At 36.8% G+C, this 26,316-nt stretch overlaps 5 protein-coding genes across 5 annotated transcripts; 2 read left to right on the top strand and 3 right to left on the bottom strand.

The window, feature by feature from the left end:
- Positions 1–924: 924 nt before the first annotated feature.
- LOC130069292 (myeloid-associated differentiation marker homolog) lies at positions 925–1,952 on the bottom strand. The gene has a single exon (XM_056233103.1). It carries the CDS (start codon positions 1,815–1,817, stop codon positions 951–953), a length of 867 nt encoding a protein of 288 aa, XP_056089078.1. The 5' UTR covers positions 1,818–1,952; the 3' UTR covers positions 925–950.
- Positions 1,953–4,287: 2,335 nt separating this feature from the next.
- Positions 4,288–5,556, bottom strand: zgc:77748 (Myeloid-associated differentiation marker homolog-like). The gene has a single exon (XM_056233114.1). It carries the CDS (start codon positions 5,412–5,414, stop codon positions 4,554–4,556), a length of 861 nt encoding a protein of 286 aa, XP_056089089.1. The 5' UTR covers positions 5,415–5,556; the 3' UTR covers positions 4,288–4,553.
- A 1,902-nt stretch (positions 5,557–7,458) lies between these two features.
- On the top strand, positions 7,459–18,073 carry fbxw9 (F-box and WD repeat domain containing 9). The gene is made up of 8 exons (XM_056233041.1): positions 7,459–7,608; positions 8,025–8,170; positions 9,207–9,354; positions 9,909–10,677; positions 11,850–11,998; positions 15,753–15,953; positions 16,029–16,094; positions 17,555–18,073. The coding sequence occupies exons 2-8, from the start codon at positions 8,028–8,030 to the stop codon at positions 17,627–17,629; spliced, it is 1,551 nt and encodes a 516-aa protein (XP_056089016.1). The 5' UTR covers positions 7,459–7,608; positions 8,025–8,027; the 3' UTR covers positions 17,630–18,073.
- Positions 18,074–18,166: 93 nt separating this feature from the next.
- On the bottom strand, positions 18,167–19,939 carry gng14 (G protein subunit gamma 14). Its single transcript, XM_056233146.1, has 3 exons — positions 19,816–19,939; positions 19,600–19,716; positions 18,167–18,486 (listed from the first exon to the last, which is right to left on the bottom strand). The coding sequence occupies exons 2-3, from the start codon at positions 19,684–19,686 to the stop codon at positions 18,361–18,363; spliced, it is 213 nt and encodes a 70-aa protein (XP_056089121.1). The 5' UTR covers positions 19,687–19,716; positions 19,816–19,939; the 3' UTR covers positions 18,167–18,360.
- Positions 19,940–20,426: 487 nt separating this feature from the next.
- dhps (deoxyhypusine synthase) lies at positions 20,427–25,021 on the top strand. The gene is made up of 10 exons (XM_056233053.1): positions 20,427–20,534; positions 20,889–21,093; positions 22,934–23,083; positions 23,202–23,323; positions 23,402–23,498; positions 24,126–24,212; positions 24,300–24,405; positions 24,490–24,593; positions 24,676–24,801; positions 24,911–25,021. The coding sequence occupies exons 2-10, from the start codon at positions 20,899–20,901 to the stop codon at positions 25,004–25,006; spliced, it is 1,083 nt and encodes a 360-aa protein (XP_056089028.1). The 5' UTR covers positions 20,427–20,534; positions 20,889–20,898; the 3' UTR covers positions 25,007–25,021.
- Positions 25,022–26,316: the final 1,295 nt, after the last annotated feature.

Raw genomic sequence — 26,316 nt, 5'->3', positions numbered from 1 at the left:
TCCTGCTTTTATTGAATTATTTTTGGAGAAAAATAATCTTTCCTAATATTTAGTTATATTCAGATTTTTGGTAATGGGTAATATGCCAAAAAAACATACCTTGTCAATGTGAATTGAGGTGTATTAAAAGCATTACATTTACTTAAAATGTCATTTTAACATAAAACACACATACTCACTGTAAAACTATACATTTTTTATTTTAATTATTTATCTTTCAGATTAAATCAGCAGGGTAAACCATAACTATTTCTTCATATTTTTATGACACTGCTGTGACTTGAACCGAATTGAAAACACAACTAAATCTCATACACTTCTAAGCATCTCTGAATATTTCTCACATAATACATTACAACCTTTCGGATCTACAACAATAGATTTAAAAAACCTGGTAACAAAAATAAAAACCACTTTACAAAGTTATAAAGCCTGCCCTGGAGTGATATAAATTGGAGGTTAGGCTATATAATGATTAACCCATGAAACATAGCCTACCATGAATAAATATTAACCATGTTCGACTGTCTGCGAATTAATAACTCGGTTGTACTAAACTTTTGATGTCGTGAATTACTAATTAAGGTGTGGCCACATAACTCTTGTATGGCGAAATTCAGTGCGCAATCTGATATGTCGCAAGAAGCGAAACCTATCACACATGATTCAAAGTTTTTCAACTTTGAACACACGAATTGAAGCCTAGGCCAATATAACAATGCTCAGGTTGAAAGTGGCCAATGAATAATCTGTCCTTAAAACGTCGCTGTTTAAAATGGACAACAGGCATTCTTTGGCCTCGAAATTAAGTTTTGACCACTCCTTAAGGTTAATTCCGAATAATTGGGACATTTTTCCTGCAGTGGGTCCTCTCAATGGCAAAAAGTATCCCAATTTACAGTTGATGTATCCAATAATTGTGTTTTTTCTCACGTGAAAACAAAGAAGGGTTAACCACCCTCTTCATGATGGGTAAAGAATACTATTTTAACCGAGTAGGCCATGTCTCCAGTGTATACCAAGAAGTTGATGACGGTCATGAAGGTCACCACCACCAGATCATCCCATGGACAGTGGTTACAGATATTTGGACGTGAGCGTTGGTCAAATGCATACAGCGGCCAGATAACAACAGTGGTTGCGTACATCGCCACGGCCAGGATGTTGAAGGTGATGACCGCCTTGTCGAAAGAAAACGGAAAGACGTGCAACAGCTTGGCAATGGTGAGGAGAATAATCAGCAGTGAAAAAATGAAGCATATGGAGTAGACGGCCACGCACCACTGCGTTCCCGGAGACCTCGTATATTCGGCCGGACTCAAAGACGTGAATATGATGCAGGAGACAAAGGTCTCCAGGATTTTGAGGAGACCAGGGACAGTGGACAGAAAGCCGCTGATTTCACCAGGTTTTTTGTGGATCAGCCAGACCTCGCCGGCGTACAGTCCGAAACACAACCAGGACACCACGGATGCCCCGATCTGCCTGGAGCTGGAGGAGGAGGAGGCGAAGAACGTGGGAAAGATGATTGAAATGGTGACCATCATAAGCGTGGCCAGCATAGCAAAGGCCATGGTGAAGTCCTCCCAGGATATGAGCACTTTGGTGTTGAGGCTGGTGAACTCCAGGACGAGGATAAGGAGGGTTGTGAAACAGCAGAAGCACCAGCAGAACATGCACCAGGCCCAATGGGACACACTCTGGTTCGGGACTCCTGTTGACGCCACCAATGCAAAGCAGATGCAAGTCAGAACCACCTCCAGTATCCGCACAATGCCAATAGGCTGAATCAGTGTCCTGAAATCCACGTGCAACATGACGAAACTGTTTCACAAATCCCAAAAGTCTTGATGTTTCGTTTCTTTAGGTCGCCCTTTTCCCGACGCTCGTTACATTCTTCTGAGCTTCTTGGTGCAGTTTCATTGTGCCACGAATGTCAACAAATCCATGACAAATCCAATATTAATCCTCTGGTTTTTGTATTCCACAAGCATTGCGGGATTCTTGAAACACCAATAGACAGGTTCTTCCTCGTGGTAAAGCTTCAGTTTATTCTGATGTGGCAGCAAACAAGTTTCATGTTGACACTAGACCAGAAAGCATCAATCGAGCCGTTTTGAGCTTATCTCTTTTATGACCCTTCTGCAGGTTCTCATTGGTCGCTGGTCTGCTGTTGTCACATGAGCTGAGTCCAAACCCCTGATCTCTGGTCTAGAGCCGGGCTCTTTCTAATCTTCTCCTATGAGCTTCAGTCCCTCCTCAACATATCTACTGGTTTAATCAGGGGGAAGTGTACATGACGGTTTCATTTGGGTTATTATTTGACTTGTGCTGATAACAGTATGATGTAGAGTATGGGGTTATATTTAGGCCAAGAATGTTTTACAGATAAAGCAAACTATATGGCATAACTCTTCCTTTGTCTACACCTAGTAAAATAATTTAATGAGCTTTTCTCTTCGTTACATCTTCAGTTTTATTTGATACAGAATCTCCACAACGTAAGAAAAATAAATTATGCTTTGGTAAAAATTCAAAATGATTATATAATAAGTTATAAACCGTCATAGTTGAGACAAAAATGTAAACTTAGGAGATAAAAAGTCTAAGTTATGGTATTAAAAGTCAAAATGATGAGATGAAAAGTCGTAATTATGACAAACATTTTCTCATTTCTCTCCTTTTAATGTCATAACTATGAGTTTGTCATAAATTCGACTTTTCATCTCATCTCTTATGATTTACCAAATAATATTTCTTATATTACTTGGCAGAAATGGGCTTGAGATACTCCGAATCATAACTATCATCACAGTTGTAGATCATAACAATATGTTCCACTAACATTTGAAAACCAGAAGGTGTCGCATTATACTTCTTGATTTCATTGTGAATAGTAGCTATGTATGTGTGTTGTGTTTTAAATGCCAGTTTTTATTGCAATTTTTTCATGCTGAAATCCAAGTTCAAATATAATAGTTGATAGATAAAACAACTAAAAACCTAAATAAGAACTTAAAAACTTAACAACTGAATTTAAACTAACCTTTTAAAGCAGTCAGCAGGTCATAATGACATCATTTCCCCTTTAGCATACTTACGGCATTAATCTGTTGAAATATGATATGTTTAAACTGAAGTTTTATTGACGTTTGATTCGAAGCACTAGCTGATAAACTAATGGCATTTGAAATAGAGCTGAAAGGTTAATGTGTATAGATAGAGACTGGTATTGTTGACTTGAACAAGAGTAGCTATAAGAATTGTTTTGGGTAATAAATAAAAAAATCCAATAGATAATACGTCATTTAAAGGGGCCCATATTATGCAAAATTCACTTTTAAATTGTTTGAACATAATAATGTCCACAGTATGTGTAGGCTACACAACCACCCTATTGGGGTAGAAATACACCCATCCAACTGCTTACAAGTGAGTATCCTTATTTTTGTTCAGTCAGGAGATTAAAGAATATGTTCATTCAGCTTTATGATCAAACAGCTGAAGTCACAACCGCATTATAACTAGCCAACTAACCATAGCGGTAAGCATAGCGACAGTGTCAAACATGGCGGTGTCCATAAAACCGTGAAGTTTTACCAGGATTGACATCACGTAGAGAGCACCCGCGCCGTTTTTATGATGACAATTATGATGCCATTATATAATGATGAAGACCAACTGATAGCCTATGTTTTATCTCTATCTTTCTTTACTGGACAGTTTATTTGAAAACACTGATAGCAAAGGAGAATTGCTGTGAATCTCTTCAATGACCAGATACCACATAAAGAAAAACTTAGGGCAAAGGGGATTTATTTCAAATGTTATAATCTTAATAAAATTTTGTATCATAAAAAATACATTACCAATTTACTCAAAGTTAAAAGAAATCAGATGCCTTTTTATTGTTAAAAAATGTAACAGTGTATATCTATGTGCTGTCATATCTATTAATCCCAATTAATCCCATCTTACATAAAAGTTTGTAAATATATATACCTGTGTGTGTGTGTGTGTGTGTGTGTACTATTATATATTTAGAAACTTTTATATTAGATACAATTATGCACAATTTGCGATTAAACAATTTGATATATATATATATATATATATATATATACAAATATACGTGTTGTATATATTTTTATTTATACCCACATATATTAATTATTTACACACTTTTGTTAGATATTTGTTAGATGCGATTAATCGTGATTAATTGATTCTATTATACTATATATATATATAAACACACACACACACACACATACACACACACAGATCTATTATATAAACAAACTTTTATGTTAGATGCGATTAATCGTGATTAATCGATTTGACAGCACTGACAGCAGTGTTAATCAGATTACTGATAAAAGACACTGTTACAAATCATACATTTCTAAATATTCTCAAATATTTCGACATTGTTTCAAAATACATTAATATCAATAAACTGTCAGTCAGTCATGCTAAAAACTTCCTGTATAACGACTCATCCAATCTGATGCAATGCAATAACAATGTATCACACACCCATCGTGGTTTCCCTAGGCAGGTGAAACGAAGAACACCAGGCGCACAGAGTAAACCGTATCCACAATGTAGACGATCAGATTGATGCAAGTCATGCAGGACACAACAACCAGGCTGTCCCAGAAACAGTATTTTTGGTTTGGCAAACAGAACATTGATCTTGGCTTGCCCTCAAAACAGTAGATTGGCCATATCACCACAGCCGTGATGTACATTAGGACCGCCAGTATGTTGAACCCCGTCAGACACTTGTCCAATGGGAAGGGGCATCGAGCCAGCAAGCGTCCGATTGTCAGGAGGATGATGAGGAGCGAGACGATGAAGCAGATTGAGTAGACGGCCACGCACCACTGCAGCCCGGGATATATGCGGTAGAAGCTCGATTCCAGAGAGATGAAGATGATGCAGGCCACGAACGCCTCCAGGACCTTCAGTAAGCCCGGCACGGTGGACAGGAACCCGCTGATCTCCCCGGGCTTGGCCCGGGTCAGACCCACCTCGGCCGCGTACAGGACGAAACACACGCAGGATATCACTGTGGCTGCGATCTGGGTCGCACACGTGGAGCATACGAAGAACTTGGGGTAGATGACCGATGCGGCCAACAGCATAAGCGTGGACAGCATCGCAAAAGCCGTGGTGAAGTCGTCCCAAGAAATGGGCACCTTGGTGTTCAGGCTGGTGAGCTCCAGGATGATGATGAGGAGGGTCATGAAACAGCAGAAGCACCAGGTGAACATGCACCAGGCCCAGAATGAAGAGCTGCTGTGGCCCACCGAAGCCACCAGGCTGAAGGTGATGAGCGTCAGCACAAATTCAAACAGTCGGATTATTCCCACCGGTACGGTCAGAGATTGAGTGTTCAGGGTTACCATGATGATCCTTAAATGTCAATTATATATAGATTTACACCTTGATTTCAATGCGTCAGCCTTTAAAATGTCATCGACAGATCTCTCACACTCGCATTTTCTAGCAGGACTATAATTGATCCTCCTCACCTGCTTAATTCTTGGCTTTTCCACTCTTTTCTCAGCCCTACCGTCGTCCGTGTCAACTCTTGGTTAGTCTTCACACACTAACCTCACCCGGAAGGGAAGCGGTTCAGGGAGGGGCCGCATGTTTTCGCCCACATCTTCTGATTACTCATTGCCTAATCAGTAGCACCTCAGCAGATTGACCCTGGTTTGGAAGTGTCAGTTAGTGTGAAGTACAAATGAGTAGGATGTGAAGATAAGAAACTGGGTGGACCCTGAAATATCATCGGAAAGTAAGATGATAAGCATCTGAATACTAAAGGTGGAGACAGATTATGGGTTTGAGTTACGTTCTGTAAATTGCTACAGTTCTCATTTGTGAAACAGGGCTATAAAAAGATCGAGAGAAAACCCTGAAGATGAGAAATGAAGGTCTTCTGATGCTTCTGTTATCCTGAAGAAATCAGTTTTGATTAGTTTTCATTTTTATTAGTTCTGCCACATCGATTAATTCATTGATCACTAATCATTGATCACTAATGTGATTCATTAATCACATCTAACATAAAAGTTTGTAAAAAATGTGTATATATGTATACACACACATATTATATATTTACAAACTTTTATGTTAGATGTGATTAATCGCGATTAATCGATTTGATAGCACTATTTGTTGTCGTTCTTGTTGCTTGTTATTGTTTTAATGTTTTTTCCTCTAATATTGTGTATACTTTTTCCCTTGAGTTGCATTTTGAAAAGGTGCTATATAACACTGTATATTTATTTTTTTGCTTTTAAAACTAAATATTGTTTATATTTTGACCTTTGAGCTGCATCTTATGTATAAAAGATAATATAGAAATAACATTGTATGTTTATTTTTGGGGTTTTTTTTGTCATTCATGTTGCTTATTATAGCGGGTTTTTTTTTTTTTTTTTTAGAAATATCATTGTATGCTATATTATTATCTCTTACTTTACATTACACAAAGTCATCTTTGTGGTCCAAATATCCAACTAATTATTCATCGTCAGCTGCAACAAGTTTGTAACAATTGATATTGGGGACAACATTTCTGTAATATCTCAGTAGTTTGTTTAGATCGTGACATATAGTGAATGTAACATACATTTTTCATTTTCAAGTATGCTTTCACCTCTGTGCCTTAGTTATTGGCCAATTAAAATTGCAGAAGAATAGCAAACAAAAGAGGCTCTGAAATGAGAAGTATGTGTCTCTACAGGTGTGTGTGTGTGTGTGTGTTAGAATCTGGACTTTGACCATACTGTCATTGTGTACAGAGTCAGCTCACACCTATTTACACACATATGGTCAGAAATTGCCTCATCTCATTTTAATTGTTGTTAAGCAGTATATTTCATCCTCAATATTATAAGTGTTAGAGTATGTTGAATAATTTCTTTTCTCCTTTTCTGACTTGTTAAACTGACCCAGTGTTACGTGACCCCGGTCTCCCCTAAACAAATAAACAAACTACATGTTCCTCCGTATTTTATCAGAAAACATTTTTAAGGATAATTTGAATATTATTAAATGTTTAAATCAATAGCCTAATGGATTTGTTTTTGTCGAATATTACAAAATAATTAAATAGAACGAAAAATAAATACTAATAAAACATAAAAAAATTAAATAAAAATACAAATGAAAGAGCCTACTATTAAAAACGAAATAATTTAATGTATTTTGAAGCACGACGCGGAAACACTGATGACGTAAATGATGTGCGCCAGAGGAGGGTAGTGTTGTTTACATGCGTCTGCTGGTGCCTGTCCTACTGTCTATGTGCCAGTCACATACAGGTTATAGCTATGGTCAGTCATATATTATCTAATGTTAATCCAAAGGCCGTTTCAATCATCTATATTTTTTATTTTTTTTCTAACATAAATGCTCTTCATTAACACAAATCTTACAACGTCGTTAAGGGACATAGATATAAAGCAGACTGAACTCGGATGATTGTGCAGAGTCATATCAAAATGATCAATAGTTCGTGACAACACCTGATGGATGAGAAATGTTGATCGTTTGCCCTTTCAATCAGATTTTTGATTAAAAAATAAGGTATGTGCCCGTTATATCTCACGTTTAAGTAAATCATATGGATTATTACAATCCATAGGTTATATATTTATTTATTACGATCGGTTCTCTATTTTTATTTTATTAGACATGCAAGTATTTACGAATTACACAACTGGCATCTAATTTATTTCTGCTTGAAAAATCTGCTTCCGATATATATTTTAACTTATATACCACTATCTTCAGCAGCCTGTTTTTTTAATTATACGTTAATTGCTTAAAAACGTAATGTTGTCATGTTTGCCGTACCATTTATTTTTTAACTTAAGAGGCAACCAGAGTAAATAATTTAGCATTAATGGGCCTAAAGAACGTATCTTTTCAGATCAAGTTGTTTATTATAATGTGAATAACAGAAAGTGATGTCAGCTTCACTTAATGCTCTTGTGTTTCAGGTGATGTCAAGGCTAAACGACACCCTGGAGGAGAAAGAGAAGGAGAAGGATGAGGAGAAAGAGATGGAGAAGAAGAAAGAGAGATGCCCTGCTGCTGCCGCCACTGCCGCCACTGCCAATGACACCCCACACCCCTTATCTCAGAGGTCTGTATGAAATGATATTTCAGCTACATATAAACAATACATTGTAATTTACTGTGGTTTGCATGTGTAATTGTGAAAAAATACTCATGCCTTTGCATGTTTGCACTTTCAATGTATTTATTTTCAAAGCACTTTATTTAAAATAAAATAAAAACACACATTTGTTCTAAAGAGCTGTACCAGTTAAGGCTGGAATACACTTCATGACATTTTAAATCACTAGGCATCATACACTTGGCTGACTTTTTAAATAGTTACAGATTAAAAACTGGGCATCATACACTCAACAACTTGGTTGGGAGACCTCCTGAGAAAACCAGGTTGCTGCTGGAAGAGGTGTTAGTGAGGCCAGCAGGGGGCGCTCACCCTGTGGTCTGTGTGGGTCCTAACGCCACAGTGTAGTGACGGGGACACTATACTGTCAAAGAGCACCGTCCTTCGGATGAGACGTTAAACCGAGGCCCTGACTCTCTGTGGTCTTTAAAAATCCCAAATTTGCCCAGTGGCCTCTGTCCATCATGGCCTCCTAATCATCCCCATATACTGATTGGCTTCATCACTGTCTCCTCTCCACCAGTAAGCTGGTGTGTGTTGGGCGTTCTGGCGCAATATGTCTGCCGTCGCATCATCCAGGTGGTGCTGCACATTGGTGGTGGTTGAGGAGATTTCACCCCCTTCTATGTAAAGCGCTTTGAGTGCCGAGAAAAGCGCTATATAAATGTAACGAGTTATTATTATTAACAACTGATGATCACACACTAGCAGACTTGCGAGTCATTACAAACACAGCAGACTCACGCAGAAACAAACTCATTTTGTGTTCTAACATCGGCTCAAAATATCAAACATGTTCGATTTCCTCCGACTGGATGATGTAGTGTATGATAGTCTGTGATAGTCTACATGATTTTCTGTGGAATATGACAACTCAAATCTGCAGACTGGCTATGACTTTCGGCTCGTCCAGACTGTAAATCGCGTCGTGTATTCCAGCCTTTTGCTGTAAACTCTTGCATTGTGACATTTTGCCCCACAGACTGAATTTGGAGCTGTCCGTCGTGGCTTTGGAGACGAGCCCCTCCCCGTCGAGCAATGGGGCAAACCTCCTGTCGTTGCCGTGGGAGATCGTTACACAGATCGCCTCACATCTCCCAGCGCAGTGTGTCATTGATGTGCTGCCACAGGTAATCCTTTCCACATTCAAGACACATTTACAAACCAAAACTGACTTTTTTCCCTATTCAAGCTTCTCTCAGTACATGTGCATGTTGTTGGGCCTATTCGTTTTTACTATTGTGAATGCATTTATAAATATTAATAATACGATTTAATAACACTATGTGAATATATTGTAGAATGTAATTTATTCCTGTGATCAAATCTGAATTTTCAGCATCATTACTCCAGTCTTCAGTGTCACATGATCCTTTAGATATCAGTCTAATATGATGATTTGATGCTCAAGAAACAATTATTATTATCATCATCAATGTTGAAAACAGTATTGCTTAGTATTTTTGTTGAAACTGTGATAAAAAAAAATCCCTAGGACTCTTTAATGAATAGAAAGTTCAAAAGTATAAATCTATTTGAACATTATAATTGTCTTTACTGCCACTTTTGATCAAATTAATGCATCCTTGCTGAATAAAAGTATAATTTTTTTATAGATTGTTTGAAAGCTTTTGAATGATAGTGTACATCTCATTATCACGCTTGCCTCTTTTTCTATGTTCAGGTATGTCAGACGTTGGGAAAGGTTGGCGAGGATCGCTTGATGTGGCAGCTGAGGGCTCAAAAACTCTCAGGTCCCAAAGCACTTTTCCCAGTCGGGCCAAAGGAGGATTTTGATTGGTCCCAGGCCTGCTTGGAAATGGAGCAGCTGATTGGCTGCTGGACAGGGCTGGAGAATCGGGGAGAGGGAGAGAGACAGGAAGAGGCGGTTGTCGGGGTGAACGGCGAAGTCCCGTCAGCTGAGAGGAACTTGGAAGAGATGCAGCTGGATGTCGATTTAAACGGTGCAGCGGAAGCAGGAGATGAAAATATGCAAGTTCAATCCCAGAATGCACCTGATAGTCTCAGTCTGATTGAGTCGTCCAGCACTTCTTCACCATTGGAGCACATCATTCTTCCATCTGGCCACATTGCGGATGTGAACTGTGTCCTCCTGCTGGGTGGAACAGGGGCGTTGTGCGCCTCCGGCTCTCGGGACCGAAACGTGAACCTCTGGGACCTTCGAGACGGCTCCAGAGGCACCTTAACGCACACTCTAGCGGGACGGGGTACCATTAGCACCCACCGGGGCTGGGTGTGGTGCCTGGCATCCAGCGGACCTCTGCTGGCGTCAGGCTCGTTCGACAGCACCGTGAGGCTCTGGGATCTTGAAGCCGGAGGAGCAGAACGGGGACTCATCCAGTGCAAAGCGGCTGTGTTGTGTCTGTCCTGCGAGAGGGACACGGTGCTGGCCGGGTCACATGATCAGAGACTGAACATCTTTGACACCCGAGGTGAGTCAAAGTTCAGCCCCTTTGTTTTCTTAATGCACATTCATGGTCTTATTGTGAATGGTTTATTAGCTGGGAATGAATCGCATATGAATTTTAGTACTATTTATAAATTATTTGTATTTATGATATTAGCTTTTATTTTTTATATTTTCATTAAGGCAAGTCACCTTTATTTATATAGCGCTTTATACAATACAGATTTTTTTCAAAGCATTTTTACAGTGATGATAACAGGAAAATAATGCATTTCGGCTGTTGTTCAGCGTTTGTTCAGTTCCGTTGTAAAGATTATCAATTATTAAATTAGTTCATTTCATCTATAAAGCAGCTTTTGGAGAAAACAGTGATGTCATCGTCCAGCTCAGTTCATTTCTCATTCAACAGCGTCAGTAAAGTCAAATCAATAATATTGTTGAATATTAAGTAGCTTATTTTTATTCGTTTTAGTAATTGTAGTACTTCGACTTATTTATTTTTTTTCAGCTTCATTAATTGCCATGGGAATATTTCTATATTTTAATTAAGTTTTTCATTTAATATTTAGATTTTATTTTAGCTTTATTTCAGTAACCAACAATGATTTGGAATAGTTTCAGTTAACAATAACAACATTACATGATGTAAATACATTTGTAATATTTATTTCAATTATTATTCATGCTTAAAACCCTGAATTTAGTGATAAATTACTGTTGCAATGTTTGGACAACTAAGCCACAATTAGAAATGTATAAATGTATTCGCATTATTTAAAAAAATAAATCAAAGCTTGTGCGCTTTATACTCACAAATGACAGAATAAAAACTCCAGTTCACCATATAGGCCAAACTTTAATGAACTGGTAGGTACGTTTCCAAGAACCACTTCCTGTAAAATCAAACTACCATTCAAAAGTTTGGCGTTAGTAAGTAAAAGTGACACTTAAGACATTTATAAAATACAAAAAAAAAAAGTTTTTCCAATTTTCTGTTCATTAAAGAATTCTAAAAAAAAAAGGTTACAACAAATGTTTTAACAAACCAGTTTCAACATTGATAATAATAATAAATGTTCCAGACGAAACTTTATCCAAAAACGTAGACTCCTGTGAAGCCAGTGAAATCACTGTGATGTGATCGGCACGTGCCCGTTGGAGCTGTATTAGTTGGCAACTGTTATTTATGTGTAACAGCTGCAGATCCATTGGTCCAGAGTCTTCATCTCCACAGTGATGCTGTGTTGTGCCTGGTGTCGGATGACCAGTACATCTTATCAGGCAGTAAAGACAAAACGGTCGCCCTGTTCGACCGCAGGGCGGGCAAGCTCCTGCAGAAGGTTCAGGTATTTATGGACACTGGTTTTCCGCCAAAGAATAAAACATTTTAAAAGATAATTGCGACATTTTATCTCACAATTACGAGTTTACATCGTGCAATTCTGACTTTATTTCTCAGAATTGCGAGATATAAAGTCCGAATTGCTTGAAATAAAGTCGCAATTGCGTGTTATAAGGTCAAAATTGTGAGAAATAAACTCACAATTGTGACTTTTTTCTCGCAATTGCGAGTTTATATCACGCAGGTCTGACATCTTTTCTCAGAATTGTGAGATAAAAACTCGCAATTGTATAATTTCTCAGAATCGCTTGTTTCCGCCACAGAATAAAACATTTTAAAAGATAATTGCGACATTTTATCTCACAATTACGAGTTTACGTCGTGCAATTCTGACTTTATTTCTCAGAATTGCGAGATATAAAGTCCGAATTGCTTGAAATAAAGTCGCAATTGCGTGTTATAAGGTCAAAATTGTGAGAAATAAACTCACAATTGTGACTTTTTTCTCGCAATTGCGAGTTTATATCACGCAGGTCTGACATCTTTTCTCAGAATTGTGAGATAAAAACTCGCAATTGTATAATTTCTCAGAATCGCTTGTTTCCGCCACAGAATAAAACATTTTAAAAGATAATTGCGACATTTTATCTCACAATTACGAGTTTACGTCGTGCAATTCTGACTTTATTTCTCAGAATTGCGAGATATAAAGTCCGATTTGCTTGAAATAAAGTCGCAATTGCGTGTTATAAGGTCAAAATTGTGAGAAATAAACTCACAATTGTGACTTTTTTCTCGCAATTGCGAGTTTATATCACGCAGGTCTGACATCTTTTCTCAGAATTGTGAGATAAAAACTCGCAATTGTATAATTTCTCAGAATCGCTTGTTTCCCCCACAGAATAAAACATTATAAAAGATAATTGCGACTTTTTATCTGGCAATTACGAGTTTACGTCGTGCAATTCTGACTTTATTTCTCAGAATTGCGAGATATAAAGTCCGAATTGCTTGAAATAAAGTCGCAATTCCGTGTTATAAGGTCAAAATTGTGAGAAATAAACTCACAATTGTGACTTTTTTCTCGCAATTGCGAGTTTATATCACGCAGGTCTGACATCTTTTCTCAGAATTGTGAGATAAAAACTCGCAATTGTATAATTTCTCAGAATCGCTTGTTTCCGCCACAGAATAAAACATTTTAAAAGATAATTGCGACATTTTATCTCACAATTACGAGTTTACGTCGTGCAATTCTGACTTTATTTCTCAGAATTGCAAGATATAAAGTCCGAATTGCTTGAAATAAAGTCGCAATTGCGTGTTATAAGGTCAAAATTGTGAGAAATAAACTCACAATTGTGACTTTTTTCTCGCAATTGCGAGTTTATATCACGCAGGTCTGACATCTTTTCTCAGAATTGTGAGATAAAAACTCGCAATTGTATAATTTCTCAGAATCGCTTGTTTCCGCCACAGAATAAAACATTTTAAAAGATAATTGCGACATTTTATCTCACAATTACGAGTTTACGTCGTGCAATTCTGACTTTATTTCTCAGAATTGCGAGATATAAAGTCCGAATTGCTTGAAATAAAGTCGCAATTGCGTGTTATAAGGTCAAAATTGTGAGAAATAAACTCACAATTGTGACTTTTTTCTCGCAATTGCGAGTTTATATCACGCAGGTCTGACATCTTTTCTCAGAATTGTGAGATAAAAACTCGCAATTGTATAATTTCTCAGAATCGCTTGTTTCCCCCACAGAATAAAACATTATAAAAGATAATTGCGACTTTTTATCTGGCAATTACGAGTTTACGTCGTGCAATTCTGACTTTATTTCTCAGAATTGCGAGATATAAAGTCCGAATTGCTTGAAATAAAGTCGCAATTGCGTGTTATAAGGTCAAAATTGTGAGAAATAAACTCACAATTGTGACTTTTTTCTCGCAATTGCGAGTTTATATCACGCAGGTCTGACATCTTTTCTCAGAATTGTGAGATAAAAACTCGCAATTGTATAATTTCTCAGAATCGCTTGTTTCCGCCACAGAATAAAACATTTTAAAAGATAATTGCGACATTTTATCTCACAATTACGAGTTTACGTCGTGCAATTCTGACTTTATTTCTCAGAATTGCGAGATATAAAGTCCGAATTGCTTGAAATAAAGTCGCAATTGCGTGTTATAAGGTCAAAATTGTGAGAAATAAACTCACAATTGTGACTTTTTTCTCGCAATTGCGAGTTTATATCACGCAGGTCTGACATCTTTTCTCAGAATTGTGAGATAAAAACTCGCAATTGTATAATTTCTCAGAATCGCTTGTTTCCGCCACAGAATAAAACATTTTAAAAGATAATTGCGACATTTTATCTCACAATTACGAGTTTACGTCGTGCAATTCTGACTTTATTTCTCAGAATTGCGAGATATAAAGTCCGAATTGCTTGAAATAAAGTCGCAATTGCGTGTTATAAGGTCAAAATTGTGAGAAATAAACTCACAATTGTGACTTTTTTCTCGCAATTGCGAGTTTATATCACGCAGGTCTGACATCTTTTCTCAGAATTGTGAGATAAAAACTCGCAATTGTATAATTTCTCAGAATCGCTTGTTTCCCCCACAGAATAAAACATTATAAAAGATAATTGCGACTTTTTATCTGGCAATTACGAGTTTACGTCGTGCAATTCTGACTTTATTTCTCAGAATTGCGAGATATAAAGTCCGAATTGCTTGAAATAAAGTCGCAATTGCGTGTTATAAGGTCAAAATTGTGAGAAATAAACTCACAATTGTGACTTTTTTCTCGCAATTGCGAGTTTATATCACGCAGGTCTGACATCTTTTCTCAGAATTGTGAGATAAAAACTCGCAATTGTATAATTTCTCAGAATCGCTTGTTTCCGCCACAGAATAAAACATTTTAAAAGATAATTGCGACATTTTATCTCACAATTACGAGTTTACGTCGTGCAATTCTGACTTTATTTCTCAGAATTGCGAGATATAAAGTCCGAATTGCTTGAAATAAAGTCGCAATTGCGTGTTATAAGGTCAAAATTGTGAGAAATAAACTCACAATTGTGACTTTTTTCTCGCAATTGCGAGTTTATATCACGCAGGTCTGACATCTTTTCTCAGAATTGTGAGATAAAAACTCGCAATTGTATAATTTCTCAGAATCGCTTGTTTCCCCCACAGAATAAAACATTATAAAAGATAATTGCGACTTTTTATCTGGCAATTACGAGTTTACGTCGTGCAATTCTGACTTTATTTCTCAGAATTGCGAGATATAAAGTCCGAATTGCTTGAAATAAAGTCGCAATTGCGTGTTATAAGGTCAAAATTGTGAGAAATAAACTCACAATTGTGACTTTTTTCTCGCAATTGCGAGTTTATATCACGCAGGTCTGACATCTTTTCTCAGAATTGTGAGATAAAAACTCGCAATTGTATAATTTCTCAGAATCGCTTGTTTCCCCCACAGAATAAAACATTATAAAAGATAATTGCGACTTTTTATCTCGCAATTATGAATTTATTTCTCTGAACTGTAAGATAAAAAGTCAGAAATGCGAGATATATACTGAGAAAAACAGTCGCAATTACCTTTTTTATTTTTTATTCTGTGGTGGGAACAAGCTTTCTTAGGTATTCACACACAAGCTAAACATAAAATAATAAAAGATGACGTGCTCCTACAAGCAGCTGTTTCAGTCTTGTTCCTGTTCGCATGTCCACAGCTGAGCACTTACCTGTTGTCGCTGTGCCACCGCGGTCGTGAGGTGTGGGCCGGGGATAACCGTGGACTCGTGCACACCTTCTCCCTGCACAACAGCTGCCTGACGCCCATATCACACTTTAACATCCACCGGTCACTGGTCACAGGTGTCCACTCTTCTCCTGGCACTCTCTACACGTGCTCCTCTGACCGCACTATCAAGGTGAGGCATCCCACAGCTCAACATGTTGGCATTTATCTAAGGTTATCGGCAGCTCACATCTCTTATTCTGTGCAGATCCACCTCCCATGTGCTCCACCACAGACGCTGTGCACACTTCACCATCAGGCAGGAGTTAATGGGGTACGATGACTAATTTAACCATGATTTTATTTGTATTTTTTTGTACATTCCTTTCAAGCGGTCATATGGGTGGGCAGTTTGACCAAAATCATATATCTTATACACTACTGTTAATACTTTTATTCAGCAAGGATGCATTATCAAAAGTGACAATGAAGACTTTTTATAATGTTACATTGATAATAATAATAAAAATCATATCAGAATGTTTTCTGAGGGATCATGTGACACTGAAGACTGGAGTAATGATGCTGAAAATTCAGCTTTGATCACAGGAATAAATTACATTTTAAAATATACTCGCATTGATAACAGTTATTGTAAATTGCAAAAATATTTCACAATTTTACTGTTTTTACTGTATTTTTGATCAAACATTTACAGCCTTCGTTAGAACAAGAGACTTCTTTCAAAAGCATACATAAAAAAAAAATTAAAAAACCTTGGTAATGCTATTTATCTCTACATTATTGTACATACTGTTCATATTTTTGGTGGATATTTAGGTCACACGTTTAGTTCCTAATAGAGAACATAAATTAGGGGCTGTTTATGCTACACCGTTTTCAACTAAAATCATAAAACTTTTTAATGCGTTTTGGCCGTTTATTTACACGTTTTGTGGGCCTGAAAACACAAACTTTTGAAAACGGTTTCACATGCGTATCACGTGTTCAGTCTATCAGCGCATAGTGTTTCTTTACAAAGTGACATCGCCAACTAGTGGCCTGGCATGAATAATACAGCGTTTTTAATCGTTCTCGCGGATCCTTGTGAACGAGGATCATTTTGACAACGTTGCCGTCTGCACGTGACAAAAGCAGTGGAAAACCTTTTTCAGTACGCCGTTGTCGTGTAAACACTAAGCGTATTATCCTGAGTTGTGCAGTTATTCTGCATTAATACAATTTGTTAGTAATTTGCACCTCGATATTGAGATTTTCATCAATTTTCACAATATTCCGATTTCGTGATCTCATTATTTATTACATTACAGTAGATATGATCTCGCCTATTTTTAGTTATCCAGTGACTTATCCAGTGAATTAAGTATTTTTATCAAATGAATGATACTTAATCTCATTATATTAGATTGTTATTATTTGAAATTTGATGGATGCAAACCATCAAAAATTTGATTATTCAAAAAATACGAATGAATCAATGCAAAATAACCTTCACATTATGTAACACTTGAATTTTAAAAAAAGACTCAAAACACAAATGCATTTTAAATCTGATTGGATGAGCCACTTTCAAAGATACACCACTTTATAACATAGATATACTGTAGAATAAGGTTGACTCATTTCTATATGTCTGAGCTGAATGATTTGAATGGAAGTAAATCTCAACCTTTATGTCACAAATATTTCTGTTGGATTATTCCCATTACTCTTATCTAGCAGATGTCTATACTTCCATGCATAAATAAAGGCTCATCGTTTTTCTCTTCCCAGTTAAGTGTTGAAGGAGGAACGCTGGCCATCGCTTCTGGTGACATGAATGTGGAGGTTTGGAGGCTCAGAAACTGAGAGTTTAAAAAGCATTTCAATGCAGGGAACAACATTCATGTGCTGCTTTTATTGGGAAAAAAGATGAAAACCAATGTTTTAGGTGTCTGATACATGTCTATAGAAACAAACACTTGACATTCCCAGCTGTCCATGGTTCTCCGTGAAGAGGTCGGACTACGTTAGCACACTAAACATTTCAGGAACACCACCTCTGTTTTCCTTACAACTATATTTGTTTCCAGTTTGCTTGTGTGATGATCATTACTTGAAATTTCAACAAAATTGATGTTAACAACATAGTATAATACAGTGAAGTTAAATTAGTACAAACAAGAATCATTATAAATCAGTTTAGCTCCCTAGATGTGTAATGCACAAACAAGGAAATCGGTTATTAAAACCAGATGTGATTCAATTTGTTTTTGTATACTTGTCAGCGCACTTATACAAGTATACAGTGCACAGCTTAAAAATGAGGCACTGTGCTTTAAAATGAATGCACTGTCAGTGAACACTTTTAACACCATAACAAACTAATAAATAGAGTTAATTAAAAAAAAGTCCATATTTATGAATTATTTATAATTGCAGAGTTATAAGTTGCTCTGTGACTGACTGAATGTCCTGTGATCAAAATCTCTTTTTTGTTTGATTGCTTATTTTTTTCCCAAAAGCTTTATAAATGTATAATTCAGTTTGATTTTTCAAGGTGTCGTTTCAAGACTGCAAATAAAAAGTAAGATTGTTGATTACAGCAGCACGCATGTCTTCTTGTCTTTGAACGGGTTGGAGGACGCTGCGATCCCGGTGAGCAGTGGATCGGCTCTCCTGTGTTCCTGACAGTACTGGACGATCTGCTCCGCTGCTGCCGAAATCTGACACACACATGCCAACATATGTTACACATCACAGACAGTTATATTACATCATGTGATATTCAGTGTTGGGTTTAATGCATTACAAAGTCATTAATTACTGTCATTTAATTACTTTCCCTTGAAAAAGTAAAGTAATGGATTACTCTTATGTTCTGTCATTTAATTAGTTTCTTTTGATGTGATTGCATTGAATAGTGGATAGACTATAGAACAATTCTATTTAAAACTAGTGGATTTAACATCAAAATTTAATGTCGAATTTCAAAATGTATGTTTTTAATGTAACCCCTTTAAATAGGGAGAAGAATAATTTATGCAAGTATATATTATTTGAAAAAATTAAAGGAGCCGTTTCATGTCTGTCGTGTTGTTCAACTGGTCAAGGTTGATGTGGGATTTAGGAATTTATTATTAATTTAATAAGCAATGCAAATACTTTAGAGAGAGCAATAAGTACAGTAATCTAATTACAGTTACACTGTTGAAGATGTAATTAGGAATGTAATTAATTACTTTTTTAGAGTAACTTACCCAACACTGATTATATTATACACTCTCAAAAGAACAACCACTCTAAATATGAACTGAAAATGAAGGATAAATATATACACACACACACAAGCACTAAACAATAATTAACTAGACACAGACGTAACACATGAGGGCAAATCAAAAACCAAGGCAACTAATGAACTATGACAAAGGAAACATGAACTAACAGAAAACAGTGCAAATCAAACAAGATCACTGCTCAAACCCAGATCAGACGTTACTATTATATTATAATAATGTTATATTATACACTCTTAAAAGTTCCAAAGGAGGTGTTTTACAGTGATGCCTTAGAAGAGCCATTTTTTCCCCTAATGTAAATAATTAAATACATTTTTAGAATCTGAATAACCGTTTTCCACTGTAAAGAACCTTTGGTGCAATGCAAAACTTCATGAAACCATAGATGCTCTTAAAGAACATTTATTTTTAAGTGTTTATTATATTTTTTATATTATAGTGCTTTGAAGATGTTGTAATTTCAGCCATGTACCATAAAAGATAGACTCTAGAATGTAAGAAGTGTGGTAGTTTATATCAGTGATGAATGCGTCTCACCTTGACTCTCTGCAGTTCTGTCTCCAGTCGCAGCTGCTCCACGGTTCTCCTGGCCTGAAGAACGTTATTACTGCAGTATACGTCCATCACTGCTGCTCAACCTTAGACTTGCACCAGCTGGAAAGCATGTAAAATCTCTGAGCATAACATATATTATTTGAACCATCTATGAATGTATATCTGTCTGAGAGATCGTGGCCGAAGCTGTAATTTTACCTCAAGAGTCCATTTGGCTTGTTGTGTAGTTCAAATGTTCTTGTTTCAGTGAGGAAGAGCCGGTGTCCAGTTTTTGGAGGCATTTATAACTCAGTGGGATGATGAAAACCCTCCATCCTCCAACACACACACACACACACTCTCTCTCTCTCTCTCTCTCTCTGCTGGAAGCTTCAAAGGTCCTGTGATGTGGTTGAGTTCTGAGGTCACATCAACAGTGCCAGAAATGTCACGAAAGTTCAGTAGTATTTGATTTCACTTCGGTGGTCATGAAATCTTAAATGTGTGTAACTGTGTGCACATAGCTTTATCCTCCTGATATGTATGAGAATATTAAATGTGAATTGTGTTTGTAGAATAGTGTGCTCCTATGCAGAGCAATCATTTGCATTTTATCAATTACTCTGTAATTTCACATTTACGCAATCGATTAAAAATAGTGCATATTTCAAATGTCTCAATTGAAATGTTAGTTATATATTACAGTAAAGTTATATTAAATTTCGAATTCAGCAATACTTCGTTTGTCACATACTGTTTTTCGCCTACTAGTGGGGAAGTATGTGACTTCGATGGAGTCACTTCGCGTTTTGCATTTAGTTTGTACCGCTGCGCTTGCCGTAGTTTGGAACATGTGGCTGATCAAATGTGCGGTGCTGTGAGTGCGATCAGCGATAAACTACATTAACATACCGGGTGTTACATACTTAACCACTGGGGTGAGTGTAACATTATTTTAGACATACAAATAAACAGAAACAAATAGAATATGTATTTATATTTGCGTTATATAACACAGTCAATTATTGACCGGTTAAAATCAATGATCTAGCACTGCAGGGGTCTATAACTGTTTTTAGTAGATAACATGTGCATGAGTTGTTGAAAAGTTCTGTGGTAGAATATAAATTGTACCATGGTATTCTTTGAAGTGCCATATAAATACCATAGTAAATGATTATTGTAGTCATTCAGTACCACATGCTGTTATTAGCTGTACCCTGGTGAAACTGTGCTGTTCTGTAATAGTGTGTATAAGTAATATAAGCTGGTTGTGTATCATTACCAGCCAGGCTGCTCGTCATGGCTCACCTGGCTCCCTCCGTGGCGAGGGACGCAGTGTTGAAGGAGAGCATCCCTCTCCCGCAGGACATGCTCCAGATTAAAGGCTATGACTTCAACCAGGGGGTGGACCATCAGGCCCTGCTGCAGTCCTTCCTCACCACGGGCTTCCAGGCCAGCAGCTTCGGCCAGGCCGTGCAGGAGATCAACAGGATGGTGAGTGAGTGCTCAGTGCTGCTCCCCTCTCAAACACTTTATCCAAAAACAACAACAACACCGAGATCTAATATGCTGATTTGGCGTTTTTACTTATTATTTTCAATTTTGAAAACCGTTATTGCTGCTTAATATTGTTGTGGAAACTGTGATGCACTATCATTCAGAAGTTTGGTGTTTGTTTTCAAACGAAAGAAATAAATTCATAATTTTAGTCAGTAAATTTATAATGTTACAAAGATTTCAATATAAAATAAATGCTGTTCTTTTTAACCGTCTATTTATCAAAGAATCCTGAAAAAAAAAATGTATCACAGTTTCAACAAAAATATTAAGCACTTATTAAAATGTTTCTTGAGCATCGAATCATCATATTAGAATGATTTCTGAAGGATCATGTGACACTGAAGACTGGAGTAATGATGCTGAAAATTCAGCTTTGATCACAGGAATAAATAACATTTAAAAAAAAAAATCAGCTATTTTTAAATTGCAGTAATATTTCACAATATTGCTGTTTTCACAGCATTTTTGATCAAATAAATGCAGCCTTGGTGAGCATCAGAGACTTCTGCATTGAGCATACGAGAACATACAGTATGTATTTTAATAATATTTATTAAAACTTTTCAAACCTATGTGAAATGGTTTATCTTACACAAAGACATTCAGAATAATAATAAACTTGCCTGAGTGTCCAAATACTTTTTCGGGGGCCACTGTATATTCGTATTTGAAGGAACATCAAATACTAATAGCTTATCAATGTGGTATAAATAACATTATAGAGGGTATGCGCATGACGTCACCGTCGGCCGGAGTGAATGCGGTCACGCCCACAAGTGGCAAAAAGACTGAGCGGCAGCATTTGTTTTCAGCGTGAATGCCGTGAAAATCACACAAAACACATCTAAAACGGGAAAGAGCTTTGCGATTGACTGTACAACTAGATTTGACCAGAAATCTGAGGTACTGTATATTTTTACAGACTGCAAAAAGCTACAGAACAGACTATATTCTGCATAATTGGATGTTTTTAAATAAACACTGAGTTTTAGGGCTGGACGATATGATGATATACAGTATAACATTAATGTAAGTGATCACTCGGATTTAGACCTATCTATATTGTATAAATATAAAACGTTTACAGGCAAATTTTCTTAATTTATTTCCCCGGCGTTGAAATCAGGCACATATAAATGTCAGGAAACACGATTCCTGGCTGCATGTCTATATCCATGGATCCCTGGATCTTTGATAAGTTGTAAGGAACACTATATCGAGTCCAACTTTTAGTTTAAACTGATAATAGTTTGTTTTACTCGCGTTTTCGCAGTTTCCCCTATTAACTCCAGTCATGCAGCAGCTCTTCTGCCACTCAGTCCGGCTGAGGGGGGCGTGTTCTGGCGGGAAAGTGACGTTAATGCATTCCCTCTATATAATAACCCAATAAGTGTGACTTAAAGGAGAACTCCGGCGCAAAATGAACCTTTGCGTTATACTAGCTTTATAGGCTAAACTGTTTTTAGAGATAAAACTATTTACATTCGATAATCATGAAAACAAATCTCAGATAACGGTTGACTAGGTAACAATGTGTAATTAGACCAAAGGTTCATTTTGCGCCGGAGTTCTCCTTTAATAATAAATGTTCAAGTATTACAGAAACATGCAATTTGTTTGTTGGGCTTGTTTTATCAATTACAAATTGCTTTTGTAATTGAAAGGAGCATCGTGTGATGTCGTATACTACCTGTGTCTGTTAACTCATATTGTAGCTCTTAAAATCACACATGACTCCAAGTGTTTTTCTTTCTCATGTCTGTGGTCGGAGTAGATAGAGAAGAGACTGGAGCCGGTGGAGGACGAGATCGAGGGCTACGAGGATCAGACTCGTTCAGGATGCACTATTTTCCTGGGCTACACGTCAAACCTGATAAGCTCCGGTGTACGAGAGACCATTCGCTACCTCGCACAGCACAGAATGGTACGACCGTCCCGGTGAACAAGCACTATTACGCTTCTCGTTCAGTATTCACCATCTATTCTGTTGTTATGCAATGAAAATAATCTATTTTATGTTGAATTATTTGATGTGTTTGTAGGTTGATGTGATCGTGAGCACAGCAGGAGGGATTGAAGAAGACATTATAAAATGTTTAGGACCCACTTACCTTGGAGACTTCAGTCTAAAAGGCAAAGAGCTACGACAGCAAGGCATTAATAGGTGAGTAAACGGCTCCTGATTAGATCATTGTGGTGTTTATATGTAATTATTAATACATTTAATTATACTTTGTCACAGAATAGGTAATCTCCTGGTACCAAATGATAATTACTGTAAGTTTGAAGACTGGCTGGTACCTATTCTGGACCAAATGGTGCTGGAACAAAAAACAGAGGTGAGAAGTTTTTTTTATTTTATTTTACTTTTGAAAAAAAAATTTATTAGTATTAAATTGGGTGGTTAAGTGTTTGTTTAAAAAGCCTATTTTGGACCAAATGGTGCTGGAACAAAATATTTTATTTTATTATTTTATTTTATTTGGGTGGTTAAATATTTGTAAAAATACCTATTTTTGACCTAATGGTGCTGGAACAAAAAACAGAGGTGAAGTTTTATTTTTTATTTTATATTACCGTACTTTACTTTTTTTATTAGTATTAAATTGGGAGGTTAAATATTTGTAAAGATGCCTATTTTTGACCAAATTATGCTGGAACAAAAGGTTTTGTTTTATTTTATTATATTTGGGAGGTTAAATATTTGTAAAAATGGCTATTTTTGACCAAATTATGCTGGAACAAAAGGTGAATTTAATTTAATATAATTGTATTTTACGTTCCTTTACTTTATTTTATTTAATTGAGTGGTTAAATATTTGTAAAAATGCCCATTTTTGACCAAATGATGCTGGAAAAGATCTGATAACAGAGGTGATACATTGATTTTAGTTGCATTTGGCTTGCATATTGAAGTTTTTCTTGTAAGTGAGAATATGCAATATTGTTAAATGTTTTTACATCAGGGCACACACTGGACACCCTCCAAAATGATCCACAGACTTGGCAAAGAAATCAACAACCCAGAATCGGTGTACTACTGGGCCTATAAGGTAATGTTTGAATTACAGACACATCAGTCACCTGTATCAGTCCTTCCTCAAATGGACATCTTACTGATTGGACGATTGTTTTTTCAGAATGACATCCCAGTGTTTAGCCCCGCCCTCACTGACGGCTCATTGGGTGATATGATCTACTTCCACTCCTATAAGAACCCCGGACTAGTGCTTGACATTGTGGAGGGTGAGTCGCCCAAGATGTGATGCGAACGCAATCTGGAGATTATTTTACAAATCTTACTTGTCATTTTCATGTCGTGTACGTCAGATATTCGGAGGTTGAACAGCAAGGCCGTGTTTGCCAAGACCACGGGGATGATCATTCTCGGAGGAGGCCTCGTCAAGCATCACGTCTCCAACGCTAATCTCATGGTAATCATATGAACCTCAAAAAGCACAATGATCTCGACTCATTGGAAATAAAAATCTCTCATCTGTTTTTGGTGTCTCTCAGAGGAATGGAGCAGATTTTGCGGTGTTTGTCAACACTGGGCAGGAGTTTGACGGCTCTGATTCCGGCGCCAGGCCCGATGAAGCCGTCTCTTGGGGAAAGATCCGCATGGATGCCACTCCTGTAAAGGTAAGGCTCATATGTTGGCATGCTCTTGTTATAAATATCACATACATGCAGCTATTACACTCGCCACATATGCTGATCTGGTTAACTGTGCTGTTGTGTTTCTGTGCAGGTTTATGCTGATGCTTCTATAGTCTTTCCACTTTTAGTGGCTGAAACTTTTGCACACAACGCCGACAGGCTGATCAAGGAAAAGAAGCGTGATTGATGGTGCTGTTCTCTTAAAAACCCTATTTAAATGCGATACCCCTCATCACTGTCTTCCTGTTAGCTTGTGTTCCTGTACAGATAGATTGAATGCTCAATTTAAAATAATAACATCTCGGCTAATTGTCCATTTAAACAAGCACAGCATCATTGTTTATTTTGTATATGTCACGGTTTTCTCTCCTTTTCTGTCGTTGAGTCTGGTTAAATCATAGGGTAAAATATGTTCAAATGTGGTTTCTTTTTTTAGTTCTAGTTTTTTATTTAATTTAATTATGTAGCTAGATACAATGTTCGTTTTATTGTATGTCATCCCTCATTGTTGTTTGCATGCAACATTTGTGTGTGCTGTTTGAGTACTGCATTTTATCTGGAAGTTTATCCTCTCTTCATTTTCAGATTTGGAGAGTACATTTATTCCATAATCTACATTACGTTATTATAATGTAGCTGCTAGAATGCATGGACATGAATGAAGAGAAGTTGAAAGACATTAAATAATTTAAGAAAGATTCTGTGCATGTATTTATCTCTTTAAGAAATGTATGCATCTTTATTGTTCTGCCACCAGAGGGCAGTTGTGATTCACTACCTGTAGTCCAACTGTCTCTCTCTATATCCACTTCTGTACATTTTTATTTCCACGAGGCTCTTTTGATTTATTTCACTTATAAACAGTTTATGTAATTACAGTGAGAAACTGTAGAGATTTATACTGTTTTTAGCTGTTCTGTGGAAACCGGTAGTCGAGATGTTAATGGCGTGTATTTGCTCGGCTGTTGTAAGTGCAAATCAAGTGTTTTGACCTAAATGTCAATGACCTAATGAATGTCTTGGTTTTGTTAGCATAGTTTTAAATTCCTTTTTGCACATTTGAACTATATAAGCAATCTGTGTCTTGACCTAAATAGTGCCTATCTGAAACCTGCAAAGCCTGTCATTTTCAAATGTTTTCGTTTCTTGTTTTTATGGAAGTCAATTTTATAGGTGTACCTAAATAGATGCGACATGAAACTGGAACTTGTTTTTATATCTATATTGTTTGACAGAATGGTTTTCATTTCATTTTCACAGTTATGCATTTAGCAAACGCTTTATTCCAAAGTGACAAATTTCGAGACAGAATTCAATACAGGTCTGCCGACTTGAGTTCAGCTTGGAGTGACAATTATTGCTGCAGGGGAATAATGATTCATAAGCTTGAAATTCAATATGATTCATTTGGATATATGCATGAACCTAGTAGGCTACATGTTACTTTTTCTGAAGGTGATATCGTTCTCTTGTTAATAAAGGTTAAAAATCAACTGA

This window comes from Rhinichthys klamathensis, unplaced genomic scaffold (genome assembly GCF_029890125.1).
Source record: "Rhinichthys klamathensis goyatoka isolate OS25496 unplaced genomic scaffold, OSU_Roscu_1.1 h1tg000015l_1, whole genome shotgun sequence".
In the NCBI taxonomy this organism is placed as follows: domain Eukaryota; kingdom Metazoa; phylum Chordata; class Actinopteri; order Cypriniformes; family Leuciscidae; genus Rhinichthys; species Rhinichthys klamathensis.
This window is presented reverse-complemented; position numbering and strand designations above follow the sequence as displayed.

What these genes read in the sequence shown, in the direction of transcription:
- LOC130069292 (XM_056233103.1), bottom strand. Translation starts at nt 1,817, where the DNA reads ATGTTGCACGTGGATTTCAGGACACTGATTCAGCCTATTGGCATTGTG.
- zgc:77748 (XM_056233114.1), bottom strand. Translation starts at nt 5,414, where the DNA reads ATGGTAACCCTGAACACTCAATCTCTGACCGTACCGGTGGGAATAATC.
- fbxw9 (XM_056233041.1), top strand. Translation starts at nt 8,028, where the DNA reads ATGTCAAGGCTAAACGACACCCTGGAGGAGAAAGAGAAGGAGAAGGAT. An exon ending in TCATTGATGTGCTGCCACAG is followed by an intron (nt 9,355 to 9,908) that starts GTAATCCTTTCC and finishes TTCTATGTTCAG; the next exon opens with GTATGTCAGACGTTGGGAAA. An exon ending in AGCTCCTGCAGAAGGTTCAG is followed by an intron (nt 11,999 to 15,752) that starts GTATTTATGGAC and finishes GCATGTCCACAG; the next exon opens with CTGAGCACTTACCTGTTGTC.
- gng14 (XM_056233146.1), bottom strand. Translation starts at nt 19,686, where the DNA reads ATGGACGTATACTGCAGTAATAACGTTCTTCAGGCCAGGAGAACCGTG. An exon ending in CAGAACTGCAGAGAGTCAAG is followed by an intron (nt 18,487 to 19,599) that starts GTGAGACGCATT and finishes TGTGTGTGTCAG; the next exon opens with ATTTCGGCAGCAGCGGAGCA.
- dhps (XM_056233053.1), top strand. Translation starts at nt 20,899, where the DNA reads ATGGCTCACCTGGCTCCCTCCGTGGCGAGGGACGCAGTGTTGAAGGAG. An exon ending in CGACAGCAAGGCATTAATAG is followed by an intron (nt 23,324 to 23,401) that starts GTGAGTAAACGG and finishes ACTTTGTCACAG; the next exon opens with AATAGGTAATCTCCTGGTAC. An exon ending in TCTCCAACGCTAATCTCATG is followed by an intron (nt 24,594 to 24,675) that starts GTAATCATATGA and finishes GGTGTCTCTCAG; the next exon opens with AGGAATGGAGCAGATTTTGC.